The sequence below is a fragment of the Haliaeetus albicilla genome, chromosome 26, assembly GCF_947461875.1.
Source record: "Haliaeetus albicilla chromosome 26, bHalAlb1.1, whole genome shotgun sequence".
Lineage (NCBI taxonomy): Eukaryota > Metazoa > Chordata > Aves > Accipitriformes > Accipitridae > Haliaeetus > Haliaeetus albicilla.
The window spans coordinates 3,252,350-3,272,648 of NC_091508.1; the positions used below are offsets into that span (position 1 = coordinate 3,252,350).

At 50.0% G+C, this 20,299-nt stretch overlaps 1 protein-coding gene across 29 annotated transcripts in view; it reads right to left on the reverse strand.

The window, feature by feature from the left end:
• NFASC (neurofascin) overlaps positions 1-20,299 on the reverse strand; it is a 97,485-nt gene that overhangs the window by 40,117 nt on the left and 37,069 nt on the right. For 15 of the 29 annotated variants that reach the window (XR_011322243.1, XM_069770991.1, XM_069770979.1 and 12 more), the window contains exons 2-17: positions 19,059-19,234; positions 16,073-16,090; positions 14,914-15,019; positions 14,519-14,715; positions 14,035-14,157; positions 13,666-13,836; positions 10,670-10,720; positions 5,494-5,605; positions 4,663-4,847; positions 4,122-4,253; positions 3,670-3,813; positions 3,152-3,263; positions 2,887-3,053; positions 2,153-2,300; positions 1,391-1,515; positions 415-450 (exon numbers count right to left, since the gene is read on the reverse strand). Coding sequence is in view for 28 of the 29 variants with exons in the window: in XM_069770991.1 (XP_069627092.1) it covers positions 415-450; positions 1,391-1,515; positions 2,153-2,300; positions 2,887-3,053; positions 3,152-3,263; positions 3,670-3,813; positions 4,122-4,253; positions 4,663-4,847; positions 5,494-5,605; positions 10,670-10,720; positions 13,666-13,836; positions 14,035-14,157; positions 14,519-14,715; positions 14,914-15,019; positions 16,073-16,090; positions 19,059-19,152 (1,921 nt within the window). In the remaining variant the exon portion in view is untranslated. Of the gene's footprint in view, positions 1-414; positions 451-1,390; positions 1,516-2,152; positions 2,301-2,886; positions 3,054-3,151; positions 3,264-3,669; positions 3,814-4,121; positions 4,254-4,662; positions 4,848-5,493; positions 5,606-10,669; positions 10,721-13,665; positions 13,837-14,034; positions 14,158-14,518; positions 14,716-14,913; positions 15,020-16,072; positions 16,091-19,058; positions 19,235-19,988; positions 20,128-20,299 lie in introns of those variants that run through there. The other 14 variants (XM_069770989.1, XM_069770988.1, XM_069770987.1 and 11 more) reach the window with 6 other exon arrangements.

Genomic DNA, 20,299 nt, shown 5'->3' on the forward strand with positions numbered 1-20,299 from the left:
CTTGTTAGAAATGCTCTGGGCACAATTCTGGTTTCTTTATCTGGTCACAACCCACATGATCGCACAGAACCATTTCATGCAACAAGAGTAACAGTAATAACTTCTTTCCAGGTAAAGGTCAAGGGATTCATTGTGATTTTTTTTTCTCCCATCAGGGCTCACCATTTCCAAGTATGGGTAAAGTGGTTCTTGCACTCAGGAATTGGCACTGTGGGACACAAAATGATGTGGCACAGGACCTTTCTACCCGCGGCCATCTGGATGGTTTTTCAAGGACAACTTGGACAGGACTTGGAAGCATCAGCTCCCAGCTTTCTCAGCTGCTACACCTAGATTTTCTGTTGGCATTATTGGCGAGGCAAAACAAAATCAATTTACGAAATAAAATAAACGCAATGAATTAGTGATGATTACCTTTCGGTAACTCTCTCGAACGGTTAGCAGGGATGGCTGCAAGGTAAGACATTGGTTGTTAGCGGTGTTAGTTTAGTCATTAAGGTTGGGTGGCCAAAGGAGCACCTGGCAAATATAAAGTTACACACACAGTTACAGATTTCAGAAGGATCCAATGCTGCCTGGGGACTAGGGTAGGTACATCCTTCCCCCAGAGACCTCCACGCATGCTCTGCACACATTTATTCATACTTCTAATACACAGCGAAGGGGAAACATCAGCCTTCTATAGAGTTAATTAGCTATTAGGGGAAAAGGAAGGGAAATAAAACAAGCCTAGTCAAATTATTAGGGATATGGGATGCATATTGCACTCTGACTTTTGTAGAGCACTGTGGGTCTATGCCAGCAGCACTGGCCAGTTGGGGCACTTCTGTGAACACAGCACATCAGCAAGATCTGAGGTGGCCGAGAGCAGGGATTGATAAATCTGCATTTTGCAAGTAGATCTCGCAGCATACATAAATGGGTATGGGGAATGGGCTTAGGTTTGTCACTCACTGTACTGAAAAGGGGACCTGCAAGGCTGGGAGTGGCTTGCTCTCAGCCCCGGGTTTCCAGTGTTGCTCAGCACCCTGACATTCAGTTAAATTCACTTGCAAATTTAGGACCATTCTCACAGACCTTCAACATCCACATTTAGATATTTTTAGCTGTATGTAATAACTGCTCTTTTTTTTTTTTTTTTTGTCTCAAATGCAAGTTTTCTTCAACTCAAATTCAATGCCATTGTCTGAGTCTGAGATTAGGCAGCACGTCCTTGCCGAGTCCTGCAGCAATGGAACAATTGCTCTGCCAGCATCTCCCTGAGCATCTCTGCTTCAGAGGACAATTCTGTGATCACAGATCACCCTTTCAGTCTGACCTTGAAGTCAGTCTGTTGTATTAAAAATAAAGCACTTAGCTCTGCAGGAGTACGTTGGGAGGACAGCTTTACCTAGTACAGTGAGGTACGCTTTAGCTGAGTCCTTGTCCAGCTCGGTGCTAGCTACGCAGGTGTAATCCCCTTGGTCCTTTTCAGCCACGCCATATATTGTCAGACCATCATCTTCTTTCTTCATCCTTAAAGGGATGAAAATGATAATCACACAACTGTGCCTAAGCACATTAAGCAGGAGGATTGAGGTCTCACTGTTCCCTGATAAAATACATATAAAAGCCCAAACAGAACAGGAGTACGTCTCTGGTCTGAAGATTTTATCAGCTGAGAATGTGTTGAGTTATTCCTGGAAACCTCATTTCCTAAGGAATCAGCAAATGTGCTCTGGTATATATCTGGAATAATCAGGCTTTTAGGAAAACAGTCTGACCTCTGACTGGCTTGTGTCCTGTGATCAGATGTCACTTCATGAGAAGGGAGTCAGCTACGGAAAGGAAATTACAGCTGTACCACTCACACCAGATAAACATTGATTTTGAAGTAGCTTGTTATTAACTAACTCACGCATTTTATCAAGATGTCCTAAAATATCTGTAAATAAAACCTATAGCCAAAGTCTTGATTAACTGATAAGTCAATTTTAATTGCTAGACACTGTCTGTTGGAAGGAGCTAGTAACATTAAAGTATCAAGAACAGCAAATGTTGCCTAGATAGGAACTCGATGTTTATCCATATTATCCCTGGTGACTCCTGAAACATTCTTTAAAAAGTCTGACAATCCTGGGAGAGAAGACTCACAAAACTGTTCAACACAGACCTGTTTCCAATGTACAGGGGTGCGTCATCTTTGAGCCACATGACTGTAAGTTTCAGCGTAGGGTCATGCTTTATACGGCAGTGGAGGCGAGGCATGGAGCCCCTCTTCACCACTTGATCTTCTGGTCCTCTCACAATCCTCGTTGGGTCTGCACAAAGTCAGAAAGAAAGCGTTAGGCACCAAACTGCTGGGTCTTAGCTCAGGAACTCAATGAAGAGCAGTGTTACTTGGAAGGGACAAGCATGTGTGTCAAGTGTTTGTCCAGCTTGCTATAGTGAACTTCTCTGACACAAATGCTTGCAAATAAATTAATTAAACAAGCCATTAATTCATGCTGACCCTTTAAAAAATACCCAGTTTTCTGAGTCAGCAATCAGTTTTGCTGAACAGGGAGAGCCCTGGTGGAAACTTGAGTCAGAAAATGTTTTATTGCCATCAGTTAACCCTGAGGAACACTTTGTATTTCTCTTTGCATTGCTTATGGCGTCTTACAGCTCAATATCCACAGCCGGCCCTTCTACAGCTTCAGTATGTCCACAGCCTTGGTTTTTTCCAATGTTAAAATGGAATCTCTACCATTTTGTGGATTCCAGCTCCGAATTACATAGTGCCTGTCCTGCTGACGGACTGTTGGAGCGCACAACCAACCCTCCCTTAACCTAAATTATTATTTCTCCTGCAAGTTTCAGGAGATCCAAGAGACCATTTTGACCTAGAGCCCTTCGTGCCCCTACCTTTGACCTCCAGGCGAACCTGGGCCTCCGCTTTACCCAGGATGTTGGTAGCGACGCACGTGTAGATGCCCTGGTCCTCCTTCCGAGCCATGTTCATCTCCAAGCTGCCATTCTCATGCGCCTTGTAGTTTCCTCCATCCAGTGTGTTCCCCTGGCCATTCTTAAACCTCACAACACCACAAAGTGCTATTGTAAGGGAAGAAAGAGCAGGAAACCTCCCCTCCCCACCTCTCCGGACTGGCAGGGGACGTGCTGCAGGTCTTACCATCTCAAGGTGGGGATTGGCGAGCCAAAGAAGGGGCAGTCGAGTCGGGTCCTGTTGTTTTGAATCACTTTGATGAGCTGATTGCGGGGGCCCAGTATCCGTGGAGGCACGTCTGCAAATAGCAAAAATCACAGCCGTTGAGAAAGAAAAGGAACCAGTTTCCAGACTGCTGCTCCCTTTCCAGTCTTTTCAGCCGCCCTCCCTTCTCTTCTGTTCACTCTTCCTTGTTGGCACTTTCAAGACTCAGTAGAGCTTCTCCATTCCCTCTCATTTCTCCTTCCCTTTCTAGCTTCACTACACAAATCAGCTTGCTTACATCTTAGCACTGACAGGACTTGCTCAGCCTTGCATGGCTTTGCAGGTCCATGGCAATGGAGTTCTGCTCCAAAGCCTGGTTGCAGAGATCATGTACCTTTGTGCATTAGCCTCAGAGTAGCTAACGACAAAGAGGAAAGCAAACAGAGAACTCGTGCAGGGAAAACTTGAGTATAGGGTGTTCATCCTCCATAAGTACTTACCCAGGACGCTGACAAAGGCATTGGCGAGAAGGTAGCCGTGCTCGTTGGACGCGTTGCATTGATACACGGCACTGCTGCCAATCTGGGTATCTCGAAATACAATGGTGTCTCCAGCTACCTCTCGGCTCGGGTTGGGGGGAGAAGCTTCAAAACAGAGAGCACTCAAATTAAATTTTTAATTAAAATTCACAAGACTGTCTATCATGACGCATCTTTCCGTCTCAGCCCAGATAAAACCAGACGATGGTACGTGACCTTCCCAGCCTACAAAGACACGGTTCAACTGGCCTCATCTCAGACAAGCAGGTGGTTTATGTGCTGCGATGCTGGAGCCCAGACACACCGCTCAGTGAGGTGCCTGGCACCCCGACAGCAGCTCTGGCTCTCGCGGTCAGTCACGAGATCCTTGGCGAGGTTTTTTGTAAAGGAAGTACAGATTCTTCCTTGCTCACCTTCTATAGGTTCGCCATTCACCAGCCACTGTATCGCAGGCTTGGGGTTCCCGTTGGCTCGACACACCAGCCTGCCGTCCTCGCCAGGGGCCAGAATGAGGTTTTGGGGTTCATCCAACCAGTATGGAGCAGCTTTAAGATACACCAATGCACCAGTTATGAATGCAGCAATACTGCCTCATCCAAAATCCCCTCTCCACTGCTCCCTGCTGAACTAAGACAACGAAAACACCGTCCTCTCGAGTGGGCTTTCCTGGGTGCAGTGAGGGTGACGAGTCCTCTTCCCCCCTTCTTTGGCCACACAAAACCACAACCATTTATATCGGTGAAGCTCTGCTGAGTTCCACCAGCTGAAAGCACATCTCACGTTGCTTTTAGGTCAGTTTGGACAAGAAGCAAGTATGGCTAGATACAGCAGAGAAACAGCCCCCGCAGAAAGCCCTCGCTGCCCCTTTCAACAAATCAGAGCTGCCCCTCCCATGCACACCCCTCAGCTTCTGGTTGCAAAGGTAAAAAAGACGGCAAGGGAAAGATGACGTACCCTTCACTCTCACCGAGATTGTGTGGCGGATGCTGCCCATCTTGTTCGACGCCAAGCAGAAATACTCCCCGGAGTCTTCCTCGGAGACGTTGGAGATACGAAGAGCCTTGTTAAAGTTTTCCAGCTTGGTTTTGCCTGCTGGGAGCTCTCCTCCTTTCTTGTACCACATGATGTCTGGTGCTGGTCTAAGGAGAGGGGAGGAGATAAATGCTTTTGCAAGACAAGAAAATTACTCCTAAGAAAACAGTTGATCATCCCACACTCGGAACCACTCGCACCCAGAGAGAAGGACTGATCCAACTGCTGGGCCACCCTCTTTCCTACCACAGGGCCTAAACCAGCACCCTGAGCATCACCAGCTGATCAGGAGCGGGGTCCATCTCACGCCTCGTGCTTGGGGATGCAGAGCATGGGTCTGGCAGGGTGTGCAGGCAGCACCAGGCAGCACACCCTGGGAGTGCTGCCAAAGGCTGACCCCGAGCCCAGGATGCTTCTGCAGTTACTATAGCATGGTGAGGAGCACCCAGAAGATTTGCAGATAGCTATAAGAACAAACCAGTGCGGAATTATCCTCGGACAGCAAGTACCCAAAGCCACCTGCTTCTCTGAACAGTGCTGCGAAACTCAGCTCTCCTGTTCGCTCCATGTTCTTATGCTTCAAGTAGGTCATGAGAGTATTGTTAATAGCAGTTAAAAGGAAGGGAATGACCCCTTTTTCTAGCCAGAGGTATTTCCACTGGTGATTCAACATCTTGGTCCCAACGCCGTCCCACCGGGGACTGCTGGGGACCACCCTCTCCCCAATTCTGCCAGCCGCGAAGCGGTACATACACTCCTGAAGCAATGCACTCCAGCAAGAGGTCCACCCCTCTGAGCACCATCTGACTGCTTGAGGTCCCGTACGGATACATGAAGCTGGGAGTTGTTTCCGTAATCCCTCGGGCTGAAATCAGCAGGAGAGAAAAAAACAAACAAACAAACAAAACAAAGTGTTTTTAAACTCTCCTTTGCCACAGCAACGGGGAGGGCACATACAGGGCCAGAAATACTCGGTGTTTTCAGGGGGAAGATGTCAAGTTCCTGGCCAAGCCTGGGGTACTGAACTCACCCAGAAATGTACCTGGAAAGTAGAGAAAGGCTCAAGGTAATTTTTAAAGTTAAAAAAAAAAGGGGGGGTAGAGAGTGGTTGCTTGGCAGGCAGGGAGGTGAAGAAGCAGCAGAGGATGGGCAGAGGGAGCTGAGCCGTGGGGATGGTGCATCAGGAAAGTTCCTGGAGCACCAGCTCCCGCCGGGGCAGCGCCTTTCCTGCCCACCCCTGCCTCTAGTGCAAAGAAATGGGCTGAGATCAGGTGAGACTTGGAAATACTGATGGACAAAACATGTAATGAAGGACAAAAGGAACAAATGGGTACAGGAAGGGTTTAATCGGACAACTGAGCTGCTTTGCCACAGAGCTCTCCGAAATACAGAGGATCCCAGTGCTGTCTGGGGCTCTAGCAGCAGCAGGGAGGTTTCCCACCCTTACTAGGAGCTGTGGGGCCTGGAAGGACAGTGCCCTTTGGAAAGGAACAACTTGGTGACCAAAATGACAAATTTCAGGACTGGACAGGAAAGTTTAACAGGAGAAAACCAGGGGAAGACACAAGACAACTCTCTACAGATACACACCGCAAAGGTCTCTTTGTAGGGGGGAGGGGGGAAATTATTAATGGAATAAATTCCATTAATAAGTGGAATTATTAAACTAGATCTAGATCAGTGAGGACAAAGGATGAGATGGGCTTGAAAGCAGCAGCAGCAGAGATGGAGGTTATGAGATTAGGAAAGGGGACAGAATGGCCAAGGTTGGCACAGGGTCACTACGAGTATTGAAGCGATCCGTGGGGAGAGCCCACCCCGGTGCAGGAGCAGGATCTTGGGGCACAGACCAAACCCTTTCCCTCTGCCCCGAAAGGTTTGTTCACTCGGTGAGCAGGAGGCAGCCAGGTGTGCCCAGCACCGTGGGGTTTTTGGGGATGCCCACATCTATTTGGGAAGCCTCCACCAGAGCTCTGGTAGGGGAAAAGGGCTGGGAAGAAGGAAAGGAGAGAGGGCAGGGGTTGTTCCTGGAATTCCCATCAGCCTGCCTTAGGGAAAGCCTGGGACCAGGCTCACAAGGTGAAAAAACCCCAACCCCAGGAATTAAACGGTGCCTTTGAAACGACTCCACATCTGCTGGAGCACGGCCGCACACACGCATCCCACCGCTCCCACAGGTTACCGGTCCGCATGTGCTGGTCAGCGGGTTAGTCAATTATTTGATTAATGGATTACCAGGGCAGGCATATCTTGACCTTATCCTGAAGGGCCAGTTCTCTGGGCAGACACACGCCGCTGTTTGCTTGCCTGCTTCTGGAGAGGATCTTTTTCTTGGTTAAAACAAGCCGCCCATGCCGGGGCTCTGCGGGGGGATGACAGAGCCAGCGGCTGGATTTAAAGTCAGCACTTATCAACAGCTCCCATACCTCCGGCCACATTCGTGATCTTCTCTCTTCTCATGTGATTAGGAGAGTGGGATATTATTTTATAAGTCAATATTGGCTTTTATTAGCCAACAGTCTGCAGCCTGTTTGAACAGGCTGTACACTTCACTCCCACAGTGAACCCATTCGCTGAGGAGCCCGGGGGGCATAATGAGAAGAGATGAGCAGGAGTGCAAGCCAAATTTTACGAGCCATATATTAATGATGAAAATTAAAAATAAGGGAGATAAATTAGTATCCTATCCACTTGTTTAATAAATCTAACAACAACACTGCATAGCTGATAAGCTTTTTGCCTTAGTACAGCACTACTAATAAATATTTTGCTATTTATAATAAGGAGTGGCCAGAAATTCTCTCAGGCAGAGGTACTGCTCCAGCTCTGAACTTGCGGCAGCTACAGCTGGAAGCTGTCAGACAGATAGCAACGTCTCACTCATCTGTTTGGATGGAACAGAACTGGAAAAATAAATCCCATGGCTATTTATTTCTGCTCAAAAATAGGCCCTGCTTCCAATATATTGCTGCTGTTGTCCCCGCCTCTGTGAAATTGGACCCATTCAGCTGTGAACAGGATAGCCCAGAAACGGCCACTTCTCACCCCGGAGCAGCCAACTGCCGCCTCCCCATAATCCTGACCTGACGGCATTTAAAAATTGTACATCAACTCGCATTTTGACTGAAAGGCGATAATCGGAATATGCACATCCAGACACATCCCATCTGTTCACCTCCTGCACAGCTAGCCAGCTTTAAAACATCCTGCAGGTTTGCCAAAAGAAAAAAGAAAATAAAATAATTAAAAAAAAAAAAAAAAAGAAAAAGGAACAAAACAGATTTTCGTTTCCATTTTAAAAAAAGGTGAGAAATTTCTGCTAATAAAATATTCAGTTACTCCTTTTAGATAATTTTGCCTTCATCGTTGCAGACGGTTTGCCTAGGGAATTAAGTTGGCAGCAAGGAAATCATTGCACCCGCTATGAGCTGTGGGGAGAAGGGCTTGGTTGCATTTCCTGCAATTAGCCTGGCTCTCGAGTGCAGTTTGAGACGAGTGTCCCACAAACCGCTCGTGCCCCACGTCCACACCAGCAGGTCCCATGTCCCCGAGATGAGCTCGGGCACATCCATCGCTGACCGGCGGGGAAGGGGACTTTGCCACGCACCGCCAGCCTGTCCCGTCCCGTCCCATCGAGCTTCCCTGCAAGCTCTGCAGAGCCCTTTGCCAGCTGGCTCTGGAGCTGACCCATACCGTAGGGACCAGCACCCCAAAGAACAGGGTCCGAGAGCCCCAAGTCTCCCAAACACCTAAAATACTTGGGAGACTGATGTCCCTCTTCCCCACTCCCCACCCCTAAGACTCCTTGCTTTGCTGCAGCTGGTTCCAGTGGCCAATATGGCCAGACAGGTCATTCCAGGGAGAAAGACAGGGTTAGCAAAAAGAAAAAAGGGCTGAGGGTAAGAATTTTTTCACCAGTTTGTTAACTATTAAGAAATTGCTGGGTTGGAGCTCAGATTTGCACAGGAGTGTGAGTGGGTGATTTGAATCCACTGGACCCATAAAGTGTTCCAGGGGATGTTAAGTGCAAATAGTCCATATAATGCAAAGCGCAGGCAGTTTATCCTATGCATCTCTGAAGAGAAATCTGGAGAAATCTATGAGGCTGTGCAGATAAGATCTCATTTTCCTAACCAAGTGACTATTAAGCATCCCTTTTCCCAGAACAAAGACGTGCAGTGGGAGATCAAGAAGCCCACGACCACCACGGTGACTTTCTTTCCTTCCTGAACTGGCGTGGGCTGCAAACACAGAAGCGGTGCCCAGCCAGCGTGAAGGCATTCTCTTTGAAATGTAAACATCGTTTATGCTGCTGAGGTGCTAGATATATTTACAGGAGATCTCGCCACTGGATTTCTCTTTGGTCCCTGGCCCTGTGTGCCTGCGAGAGAGGCATCTCCTCCCGCTTGCCTCTAGTTGAGGCGTGATGCAGTTTACGCAGTTCCCATTGAAGCTAGTTTTGCTGGCAATCCCCTTCCACAGCCATTTCTACAAATATTTTCAGACTATGCCCAGCCCATTTGCTGCCACCAGCACTTCCTCCAAGACTGGTTCCTCTGCCGAGCCTTCCCCAGCTCTCCAGCATCCTCAGAAACCTCCCACTCCCAGCTGCCGGTGAGATGCCAACACCCCGGTTCCCTTGGCTGGGAAGGGATGCCCAGGCTGCCCACCGGCACGGGAGGGCTCCCGATGGGGACACCAAACCCGGTGCCCTCGCCTGGCACATCCTCCTCTTCTCACACTCCAACTCTCTCTGCTCTTAGCTGGCAAAAGCACTCCTTGGCCCCAAAAGTCTCCGTGGAAGAAGAAAACATGCCCTGGATCACACAGGGCACAAACCAACCTGTGGCTCTGGGTGGAAGGGGATGAGACAACGGCTGAGCAGGATTTTGCCATAGGACACAGCTGGGGACCAGCCCAGGGCATGGTTGGGGTTGTCCCCATCCCGCTGCCACACAACCCTGGTCCCCGTAAGCAGCAAAAGGGGCAAGAAAGCAAATCCTGCTCAAAACAGTGCCCGGCCTTGGGGCAATCGGACTCCGTGGTGGGTTTTGGCGAGGCGTTCGCATCCCTGATAGTGCCTGCGCTCTCGGCATCGCCCACAAACAGCCCCATCTCCCCTCTCCCTTACAAACCCTGCTGCTGCCCAACTCTGCCGGCATTATCCCGTCACGTCTGTGACGCTTCCAATCCATTCTCAGGGCAGCGATCGTGCCCCGGGGAGCCGCGCGGTTTTGTGTCTGAAGCATAATTTATGAGTTTGGGATGCGCTTCTCCCAGCAAGCGCAGGCTGTGGAGGTAATCTCCCTGCCCAGACAAAGGGCAAGAGCCTCGTGAAAGCATCCAACACGTACAACCTCACCACAAAGAAACAAAGCACCCAGCTTTTAAGAAAACCAAATACTCCTTTTTTTTTTTTTCTTTCTTTCTTTTTCTCCCAGGCACTGCCTGTGTTTAGCTGCAAATGCAATAGATGCTCTTTCTGAAGACAGAAGAGGGATGGTGGGTCTTATCTTTAAATCATGAGCCTTTGCTGAGGACAAGCCACCTCTTCAGCGAGGAAGCAAGCTGGGCTTGCTCAGCCAAGCAGACTTTTTCACGTGGGCCAGATCCTCTTAATCCAAATGCCTCTCAGGCAGGGCTCCACATATACAGCTAATTAGCTTAAAACTCAATAATTTCAAGGTGTCAAAACTTTGAGGGGATTTTTGTCATCGTTTGGCTCGTTTCGTCCCACCCGTTTTTGCAAAGTTGAGGCCGTAACCCACGAAGGGGGACGTGGGCACACACAGGGGTGCGTGGGCACGGACGAAGGGCAGACGATGCTGCGAACGCGGCGGCTCGCTGCCCGGTTAGCGCGGGAGATAAGTCAGGTTAGGCAGAAGGGGGGTTAAATCGTGAAGGTCTCCAGAAGCCAGCGTTGACTCACCACTGTACATGTCAGTGTGATTTCGTAAAGACGTTTCGTTATGGGGTTTCTCTGCAATAAACAAAAGACCGTGAGCATATCGAGTGCCACAAAGCGGGCGGGGGGGACAGGCGGTGCGGGGGGGAACAGGGGACAGAAAACAAAATAACTTCCCAAAACACAAGAGCAATGCAGACAGGCAACAGCAGGGACACAAAAGCACTCTGAGCACAGCTGCCTTCCACAACAAACAACACAACACAGCAATAAAGGAGAGGAAAAGGCGGCTATTTTCCTCCTACAAGATGGAAGGACAAATAAACGTATGAAAATCTTGTCACAAACATTTCCTTGAAGGGTTTTTCTTTTCACTATAAAGACAGTTGTATCTTTGAAAAAAAAAAAAATCAGTTCCAGTCGGAGAAGAAAAATGGTTTTTCTCTCAGTTTCTTAACTATGAGGGAAACATATTCCAGCTGCTTTTTCCCAGCGTGAAGCATAGGTTGGACACAGCTAGGCAGCAATGTAAGGATGCTGAAAGGCATGGTGAAGATGAACAAATAAAAATAATAATAATAATTAGGCTCTAAAAGCATAATCTGCTGTCAAATCCCTTTTAATTACAAGGTAATTAGATTGTGTTACATGCAAAATACCACCTCTTCAATAACACGCTGCTCTCAGTTATTGACAACCACCACCAGCCATCACCTCTGCTTGAAGAAGAAACCTAATTGCCCGTGGGCAATGCTTCTCTGCGAGGAGCCAGGGGATGCACCGTCCTGCCCCGCGGCTGCCGGAGGATCTGCCCTCCTCAGCTCACACCGCTACCCAAAATACTGCTTCGGTGTCTGAGAACGCCCTGGTTTCCACCGGGATGTGGCAGAGCCGTGTTACGGTATCATCTGCTCAACAGGAGATGCACAAGGCTATGTTGGCTACCATATAGTTGTTGCCCTGAGCCGTAAGTCATCAGCCACACACCGTGTCTCTGTGCAAGGGGGTTAAGAGAGCCCAGCAGATGCCCAAGAGCTACTTGAACCTGGATACACCAGAGAAACTCTCTGCAGGGAAAGGCACGGGTGTATCGCTCCCCCAAACCTTTGCATTTTTCTCTTCTTGCATCCAAGAACGTGTCAATCCCATGCAATGATTTTTCAGCAGCTGGTGAACATTTTTTTAAGGACAGCCAATGCTCATGGCTTAAGGCTGAGATGATTGAACAGCTTGAGACAAATACAAGCTCGTCTCCTTTGAACATTCTATGTATCAAGAATTTTTTGTATCATAAGAGATGAGAAATTAGAGCTTCAGTTCTTTAAATTATAAGGGCCTCTGGGGAGCTCATGGGGTGGCATTTGCATCTGATAATCCAGCAGTCGTTTCCAAAGGAAAACTTGAAGAGAGGGTCCAGTACAATTGGAAGCCAATTCTACATAGCCTGGGAGCAAAACGCTGTGGTGGCATCCGAGTGTAGCAGGAGGGGGAGCTTGTATCTGTCTGCACAGAAATCTTCCAGGATTTCTTCCACATTTTTTCTGGAGTTTGACAAATATGTCAGGCTGGAGCCTTCAGAGGCTCAAATGACCACAGATCTCTGTTTGCCAGAATTTTTCCAGCTCACACTAATTTAGGACTCAGTCCTTCCCTAACAGGTAAACGCTGGCATTGTTTGGCCAGCTCTGTAAACAGCCAAATAATACTCAGAATGAATTACCTACACACATTCCTCACCATTAGCAAAGAGCCTGTTTATAGTATTTATATTGCTGATTCTCCACTCATGCTTTACACAGAGGAGAAGCTGTTACAATGAAAGTACAAAACACTCCAGGCCCCGTCTGCTTCTCACGTCTCTTTCAGGTCGCTTTAATAGCATTACTTCTAATTTAAGCTGCTGCGAGATCAAATTAAGCTCCTAACACTGGGATTCAGGAGCGCCTCGTGCCTGCTTCACCCAAGAGCCTGTCCCCAAAATGCAGCCTTGCATCTGCCAGCACACGCTGCCCCTTCCTCCCAGTCGGACCCTATTAGGAATGGGAGATGGCTCCTGTTTGATGACTGGGGCCCATAGATGCTGTTTCTGTGCCGATTACTTATTGCACCGGTGACTCTGCACACACGCACGCCCCAAAAGAGAGCCCGTGCTCTGCAGGACCTGCATCAAGTCAAGAGCTTCGTGTCCTGCAGCACTCTGCTCAGTTCCCCTCTGCCAGCATTCCCACCAGCCAGCTGGCATGAAACGCGTTCGCATCGGGAACTCGCTTTCCTTCAAGCAGCCTCATTTCGGGAGAGGAGACTGCTGGTGGCTGGACCTGCTCATGGAAAAGCTTTTCACATGCCTGGAGAGAGCTGTGCCTGTGTTCCTCCTGTCCCCCAAGATGATGCTCTTCACCAGGGTGAAACTGAGATCGCTGGCCACCCTGAGCACATCCCACATGTTCACGCTCAGACCCCAAAGGCTCAAGCCTTCCTGGCAGCATGTCCCAGAACGAAGGAGCTAAACAGCAGCTCCTGGGCGGTAGATAAATCCCGAGCTGTGCAAGGTTGACACACACTCAGCCCCCCGTGCAGCACCAGCACGTAAACCTAAGCCTGGAGCAAACCAAGGCTATTCTCAGCTTTTCAAACTAGGGAAAGCTCACTTGATATTATACATTCCCCTGAAGATGGGGGAAATGCCTCATCTGTGTTGAAATGCTTTCCAGTTTATCCCAGACACATGGACTTAGTGATACCTGCACCAAGCCACCTCTGCGGCCCTCAACCCATGAAGCTGCAAAGCTCTGAGATGCTGGAGGGAAACCAGCCACCCCTCCCTGCCAGGTTAGCCGTCCGAGGACTATCACTCCTCATCCAAACTGGTTCTTGTACTATTCTAAACAAAATGAAGGAAGCCACACTTCTCCCTGGTAGGTCTCAGTGCTGTCAAGGACAGAAACAAGGTGTCTGGAAAGAAAACCCTGCCCAGGAGAGGCCAGGGAAGACCCATCCCGAGCAATCACCGTGACACTTACTGGTTTTCACCTTGAGGGTGTAGGGGTTTTTCTGCTGAATGGTGTGGGTGAAGTGGAAGCGCGCGTTGCAGCTGTAGTCGGTCTGGGCATCCTGCAGCATGACGTTGGAGAAGTACAGGTCGCCGTTCTGGCCCTGGGAGACACGCTTGTCCTGGTGGATGGGCTCCATGGCTGCAGGGGAGAACAGGCAAGTCAGATCCTCCCACTGGTGGCTGCATAAAGGAGAAAAGCAAACCCCCGACCCAAGCCACGTTCCAAGCTCTGAACTAGCAGCAACGACCCTAAACGTAGTTATTTTAAATAAGCGCTGCAGGCGACGGAAAGGCTGCCCACAGGGTTCTAGGTGGGAAGAGGGTTTCCCCAACTCACAGCTGCTCATCCAGAAGATGACGGGAGAGGGCAGGCCAGGCGGCGGGTTGCACTGCAGGCTGAGCGGAGCGCCTTCGTCCACCTCTATCACATCCACCTTCTCCTTGGGCCACAGGGGAGACTCTGCCATAAGAAGTAAAGACACCGCGTGAGGAAGGGAGGGTAGTAACTTTGCAGATCTCTTCCCGCTGGACCTGGCCTGCTTTCAATGGAGCGGCCTCAATGCAAACTTCATTTCTACATGCACGAGACTCCCTTGAATCTATACCGAGTATTTCCCTGTTAGGTACAACCATAACCCCCATGCCTTCATCTCGGTCCTGTGGCTGGATACATCCCGACACAGGTAACAGATGAAGCAGGCTGAGATGTTTGAGCACTGGATATTCTCCACACCTCTTCTACAAAATCTCATACAATGCAAATAGTCCCTGCTCTCCTTGGAGCAGCTGGCTGCTTTCTCTGCGCCACTGCTGTTACTCACTAGAAACCTGAAGGTGGATTTTGCTGGAGAGAGCAGTGCCGTAGTCATTCCGGGCAAAGCACTGGTACTCGCCCTCGTAGTCCTCCGGCCGTCCCCCGCTGTGGAAGTCGATGACCAGCGTCCCCGACCGCCGCCGCATGGACACCTTGGGGTCCTTGGCCACGTTGAAGAACTTCCCGTTCCGCGTCCAGGAAAAACTGCAAGTGTGGCAGAGAGGTTGGTTTTGTAACCACGGACTGTATTTACCTGGTGAGATCCTTACCCGTGCTGTGCAAGCCAACAGCTGGATTAGCTGATGGTGTAAACGGCACAGCTTGACCCCAGGGGAGCTCCTCCAGAGCCAGCTCTGATGAACAGCAGAGCTTCGGCGTAACAAGGGCTGTAGATGCACTTACGTGGGAACGGGGTTCCCTTTGGCTTCACATTCGATGAAGATGTTATCCCTCGGGTCGACGATATAGTCCTTCACGGACTGCTTGGTGATTGTGGGGGGCTGAGGCACTGCAAAGCAAACGAAAAGCTGTGAGGAGGGTTGTGCAAAGAGGGTGAATTCCCTCTCTGCCATCCTGCAGCAGATCCTGATGGGATTTCAGCTCCTTCCCCAGGCTGGATGTGCAATTTGTGGTTTAAAGCCCTTCAACACCTGAGGAAACTACCATAAGCATTTGTGAGGGTGTGCTGTTTGTCACCTCTTGCACCATCAGCACTGTTCAGACTCCCGTTTGGTACCGGGAAGCCCCTGTTTCTCAGTCAGTATCTTAGTCTCATTAAGAAATTTCACAGTTACATCTTCCTGCTACTGCAGGTTGTTTGAATCAGACTGAAAAACATCCTGGCTGTGCACCTCAAAGACAGGGGCTGCAGCTGGGACAGGGAGCCAGCGAGCCGCTGCAAGATGCTTACAGGTACTCTCTATGCAAGAAAGAGGCTCAAAACCTCCAGGTTTACCCTGAAGGAGCACAGCACTTGTGTTTGGAAGGGCAGGGCTTGTGAAAAGGGCCACGTGAGCCCAGCAGCCAGTGTAGGACCTGGCTCCGGTCCCGAACGCTGAACTGAAGAGCTCAGTCCCATGGCTGACCCGGAACAAAGTCGCTCAGGTCCGAGGCTGTTTGCTCTTCCCCCGAGAGCTAGCGATGCTCCAAACGTGTCAGTACGTGGAGCTGAGCTTGGCACACGCGCTCGTGCGAGGCAGAGGAGCCTGCTCTGCTCCGACGTGTGGCGTTAGCAATAACAAGCCCAATAACAAGCCCCTGCAGAAACATTTGCATCGCAAAGGTGGTCCGGTTTCTGCTCCAGGGAAAGCGGCAGAGCCTAAGCACTCCTCCCAAGCTGCTCCAGCACCTCCCGTGTCTGTCCCAGCCATGCCTGGCTGTGCAGGAGAAGTGGCTTGTCCTGACTCTGGCCAGCCCTGCCACAGGGCAGGCAATGCACCCACGGACCCTGCGTGCCAAGCAACAGCCACCACCGGCCCCTGGTCAGCACGGACCCCTTGTGCCCTGTTTCGGCCATGCAGGAGACGGACACATACACACAGGGAGCGAGGGGAACACTTACATTCACTCTGAATATTTGCTGTTATTCCCCAAGTGCAAGCATAATGAAAAAAAGAAAAAGGGTTAATTGAAGAACAAACCTATATACATCATGTAGACTAACATAAACATGTATAGTTATTGTAGGGCTTGCAAATACTACACACAAATCATTTCACTATTCAAGCATGTTCTAATCTACCTAGTTACTGTCCACGTGGGAGAAGCTGCTGCTGAATGGTCCTGTTAGCTGTCAGCTCTCTCTGCAGCAGGGGTTTTGAGGGCCAAAAGAGGGCACAGTTATACTCACACCACTCGCCTGCGGGCATTGGTGGCCCTGTGGTCCAGCGAGTCGCCTGCAGGAGTTAGCAACGTTCCCTCCCCCCTTCTCCATGGCCAGGCTTACCCTGAGCCTCCCAGGTACATGCCCCTGAGTCAGAGGTTAATGTGTGCCTGATAAACCCTTAGCTGGCTTTTTAAGTGATGCTCAAACTCAGAGAAGGTGCCTGTAACACAGGGAGAGATATATATATCTCCTGTCCCCAGAACAGGGGCAGGCAGGATTTTATCCAAAGAAGAAAATTTGTTAGGGTTGGGGCAGGGGAAAAACCACCTAGGCAAGCTGAAAAGAAAGAGCAAATAGCGCAGCTCCCCCTGACACAGGGTGAGCAAGGGCTGTTCCCTCTGCCGTGAAGGGACCCTGAGGCTTTGCCCTCTCCCAAGCTGCTTCTGCCCTTAAAACATAAGGTCCGGGGAGATCTCTGACTCCTGAGGTGCATCAACAAGGACAGCTGGGTGCCCACCCCTGGTGCTGGTGGGGGGGTTCCCAGCCCCCTCCGGCTGGTGGGGACCATGCGGAGCCCAGCACTGGACAAAGGAGCTGATCTCCGTGGAGCAGAGACTTTGATAGCGAGTGGTATGTGGAGGGTAGAGCTCATGCGCTCACAGAGCCTCTGATTTGCACCTTTATCAGCCCCTGCACAAAGCCGGAGCAGCTGGGGCTCTTTACACACCACCTGGACAAACCTGCAGCCATTTGAGCGCAGGCGATGCTTTCATTAGCTCAGTCTCACAGATAAGCAGTGGGTAAGGGAGCCCTGATCACCAGGTGGCTTAAACAAGAGCTGAAAACAAACCCCTGATGGCTCTGAAGGTTGGGATGGAAGTAAAACGAAGCTGATGCTCCATGTGTCCAAAAGAGCTAAGGGAGGTTGGGAAGGGTCGGCTGGTGGGGACAGGCATCAGCAGAATCTCTAACCCTTGCCCAGGGCTGGGAGATGCTCCTCACCCACCTGCTCTTGGCACAGCTGTGCACAACCACCTCCGTGCACATTATTTACAAATAATCTGTCCTGTGAGGGACCCATTCAGGAGAGGATGACAAAAGGATGCTCTTAGTTATGATCCCAGTTTCCCACCAGCACCAGAGGGGACGATGCTCTCCGGCGGCTCAGTGCTGTGCAGCAGGGAGGAGGAGGAGGCGGCTAGAGAAACGGTGAGCTGCTGAGAAATGGTGAGCTGCTGCAGGCTGCCTTGAGCATTTCTCCACCAGCTGTCAGCATTTCTCTTACTTTTCTAAGGTCACATTATATTTAAGTAGCAAAATTACTCCTTTCCTGCTGCAAAGCACAAGAAATGGCAGAAGGCGGCTGTTTGCAGACCTGTTTGGTTTTCCCCAACTGCACTGGCCCCTATTTCCACGCTGGCTGCCTGCATTTCTGGAATATTATGGACGCTAACAAAGCCAGGCCTGAAGGAACCACTGAGCTGTGTACATCAAATAAAATTCCCATTGTTGGGAACAAGAGTGCCCTGTGCGTGTTACAGTGCTGACTCCAGGGGAATAGGTATTTTCATCCACAATCACCTAGAATGGAGCAGAGCAGGGACTGGAGTCTGGGATCCCCTCCCTATGCTTTCAAGTAACACAAGTATTTATTCCCCTCTACAAATCAGAGCTTTCCCACGCATTCTCTTCAGTCATTTCCAAATTTCAGCCAAAAGCCATTGCCTCAGATTTTTCCTCCCCGTTTTTCTGCCCAGAGTCAGGGATCAGCTGAGGTACCACACCTACGGCCAGCACACCCAGGACTCCACAGAGCAACAACCCACAGGACCTAATTTCTCCTATCAAGAGCAACCCTGGCACTTCAGCCTGAATTTAGACCCCAGCAAAAAGCTGTGCTTTTTCTCCTAATGCACTGCTCACTGGAGGATTTCTGTACATTGCACTGTCGGAAGAGATTCCCTGCAGCGACAGGCTGATTATTATTAACAGCCTCTACAGGAGGAAGCCGGGACACAAAGAAATTATTAAACTGGTTTCCAGAACAGTGGCTAAGCAGCTCTCAGTACAAACCCCAGTCTCAAGTGCATTCAAACAAGTCATGCATTTCCCATGCGCTGGCCTGAAGATGCCCATTCAGCAGAAACATCAGCCCATGTCCCCCTTCCTCCTCGCTTCATATCCCCCAGCTCTTGTGCTTTTGAATAAAACAGAACTCCCATCTCAAAATTAACCAAAAAGTCCCAACAGAGAGAAAGAAAAATCACATTGCTCTGCAGGACCTGCCTGGATCTCCACTACCCTTGAGGACCTAGGTGTCAGCTCGTGACAGCATCTGCCAGGTAAGACTAACAACGAGCTCACGTCCTCCACAAAAGAGCATCCCAAAGCCTGCCCGTGCTGTCGGAACACCACAAGTCCTGAGATGCTCCACTTAAATCAACAGGCTGAAGGCTTGCCAGCTTGGCTCAGATGCTCTGTTCCATTTTGACATGTGGTTTTGAGTCCTCTGCTCAGCTTTTGAGATAGATTGACTAAATCAGAGAGTGATTTAGGTGACTTTCTGGAGAGCACGTGGTTTAAAAAGAAAAATAGCCCCAAACAAACAACAGTAAAGAAAAGCTTAGGCTGGACCAGGAAGGCTGCCTGGGCCGTGCACATCTTCACTCTACCTCCTCAAGCATTTCAGCAGGAGTTTTTAGAGGAGTAAACCATTACTTACAATCCAGAGGGACTTCGATGGCGCTGATGAGGTGATGAAGGTAGAGAGTGAATGCTATTCCTGCGCAGGTGAGGTGGTGTCTTTGCATGACCATTTTGGACGCCTGGGCAGCGTTAGGACCTCAGTTGTGTCCCCCAAGGCGAGCAGACCAGCAGCACGCACAGACAGACCCTCAGCTGCAAACGAACACAAACGCAGTGGTCACCAAGCCGTTTACAGCTCCGTTTCTGTTGTCTTCCTTTTGGCAACTGTGGAGAGAGAGTGTTTCCAATCAAAAAATATTTGTGCGGAGGGACAGGGGTGCGAATAGTGCCAGAAAGAGTTTCCAGGCTCTGGTGACCTGGGTACAAGCCCGTCATCACTGCCCTCCCAAACCCTGGGCTGTTCTGCAGGCACAAAAATCAGCCTTATGGGGTTATTTGTGCTCACACCCTGGAGAGACCTTTTGGATGGAAGAAGGACCATGCTCTCCCCTGGGACCAACAGAAAGTTACTCAGAGCAATTGTATGCAAAAGCAGTGAACAGTCCCTGCAGGATAAAATAAAAAGGATGATTTGCTACTTACAAAAAAAAATAATAAAAAAAAAATTGTATTTTATAAACAAGAAATACCTAGCAAACATCCCCTCTCTCTGGTGGGGTGCCGGGATGAGCTCTGCCTCCCCATGCAGCCCAGCAATACTGGGAGCCAGCTCCGGAGATCCCCTTGTGTCCCAAGAGCCTGTCACTGACCCAGCACAGCTCTAGCAGGAGTCGGGGCATGGTGGGACATTTCCCGACAAGACAAACCCATTTCCAACCAGGGTCCAGCTGCTTCCCTCCCCAGCCGGTCCCTGGTGCCAGATGTGCAGCACGCTGCTGCCGGGCTCCCCAAGGCGCTCATCCAAACCTCCTGGGGACTGTCAGGTTATCATTTGCATTTTCCATACCTCTTATTTTGCTGTTAATGAACCCATAGACTAAATGCAGATTTAAAAAGAGGAGAAATTATCCTGTCTGTACAATAAAAGCCCCCTTAGAAAGGCTGCTGTGGCACAGAGGTTGCATCGCGGCTGAGTTACAACTCTCTGTAATAGAGTTATACAAAGGGCATCGGCCGTGCAGACAGCTCTCTCGGCTAAGAACAAAAATAACGCCAGGGCAGCAAACAGTGGAAAATCCCCAGCCTTGCTCCATCCCGCTCCTCCCTGGCCCTCGCACAGGCTTTTGCCAAGGTGGGATGTCACCAGGCAGGGGAGCA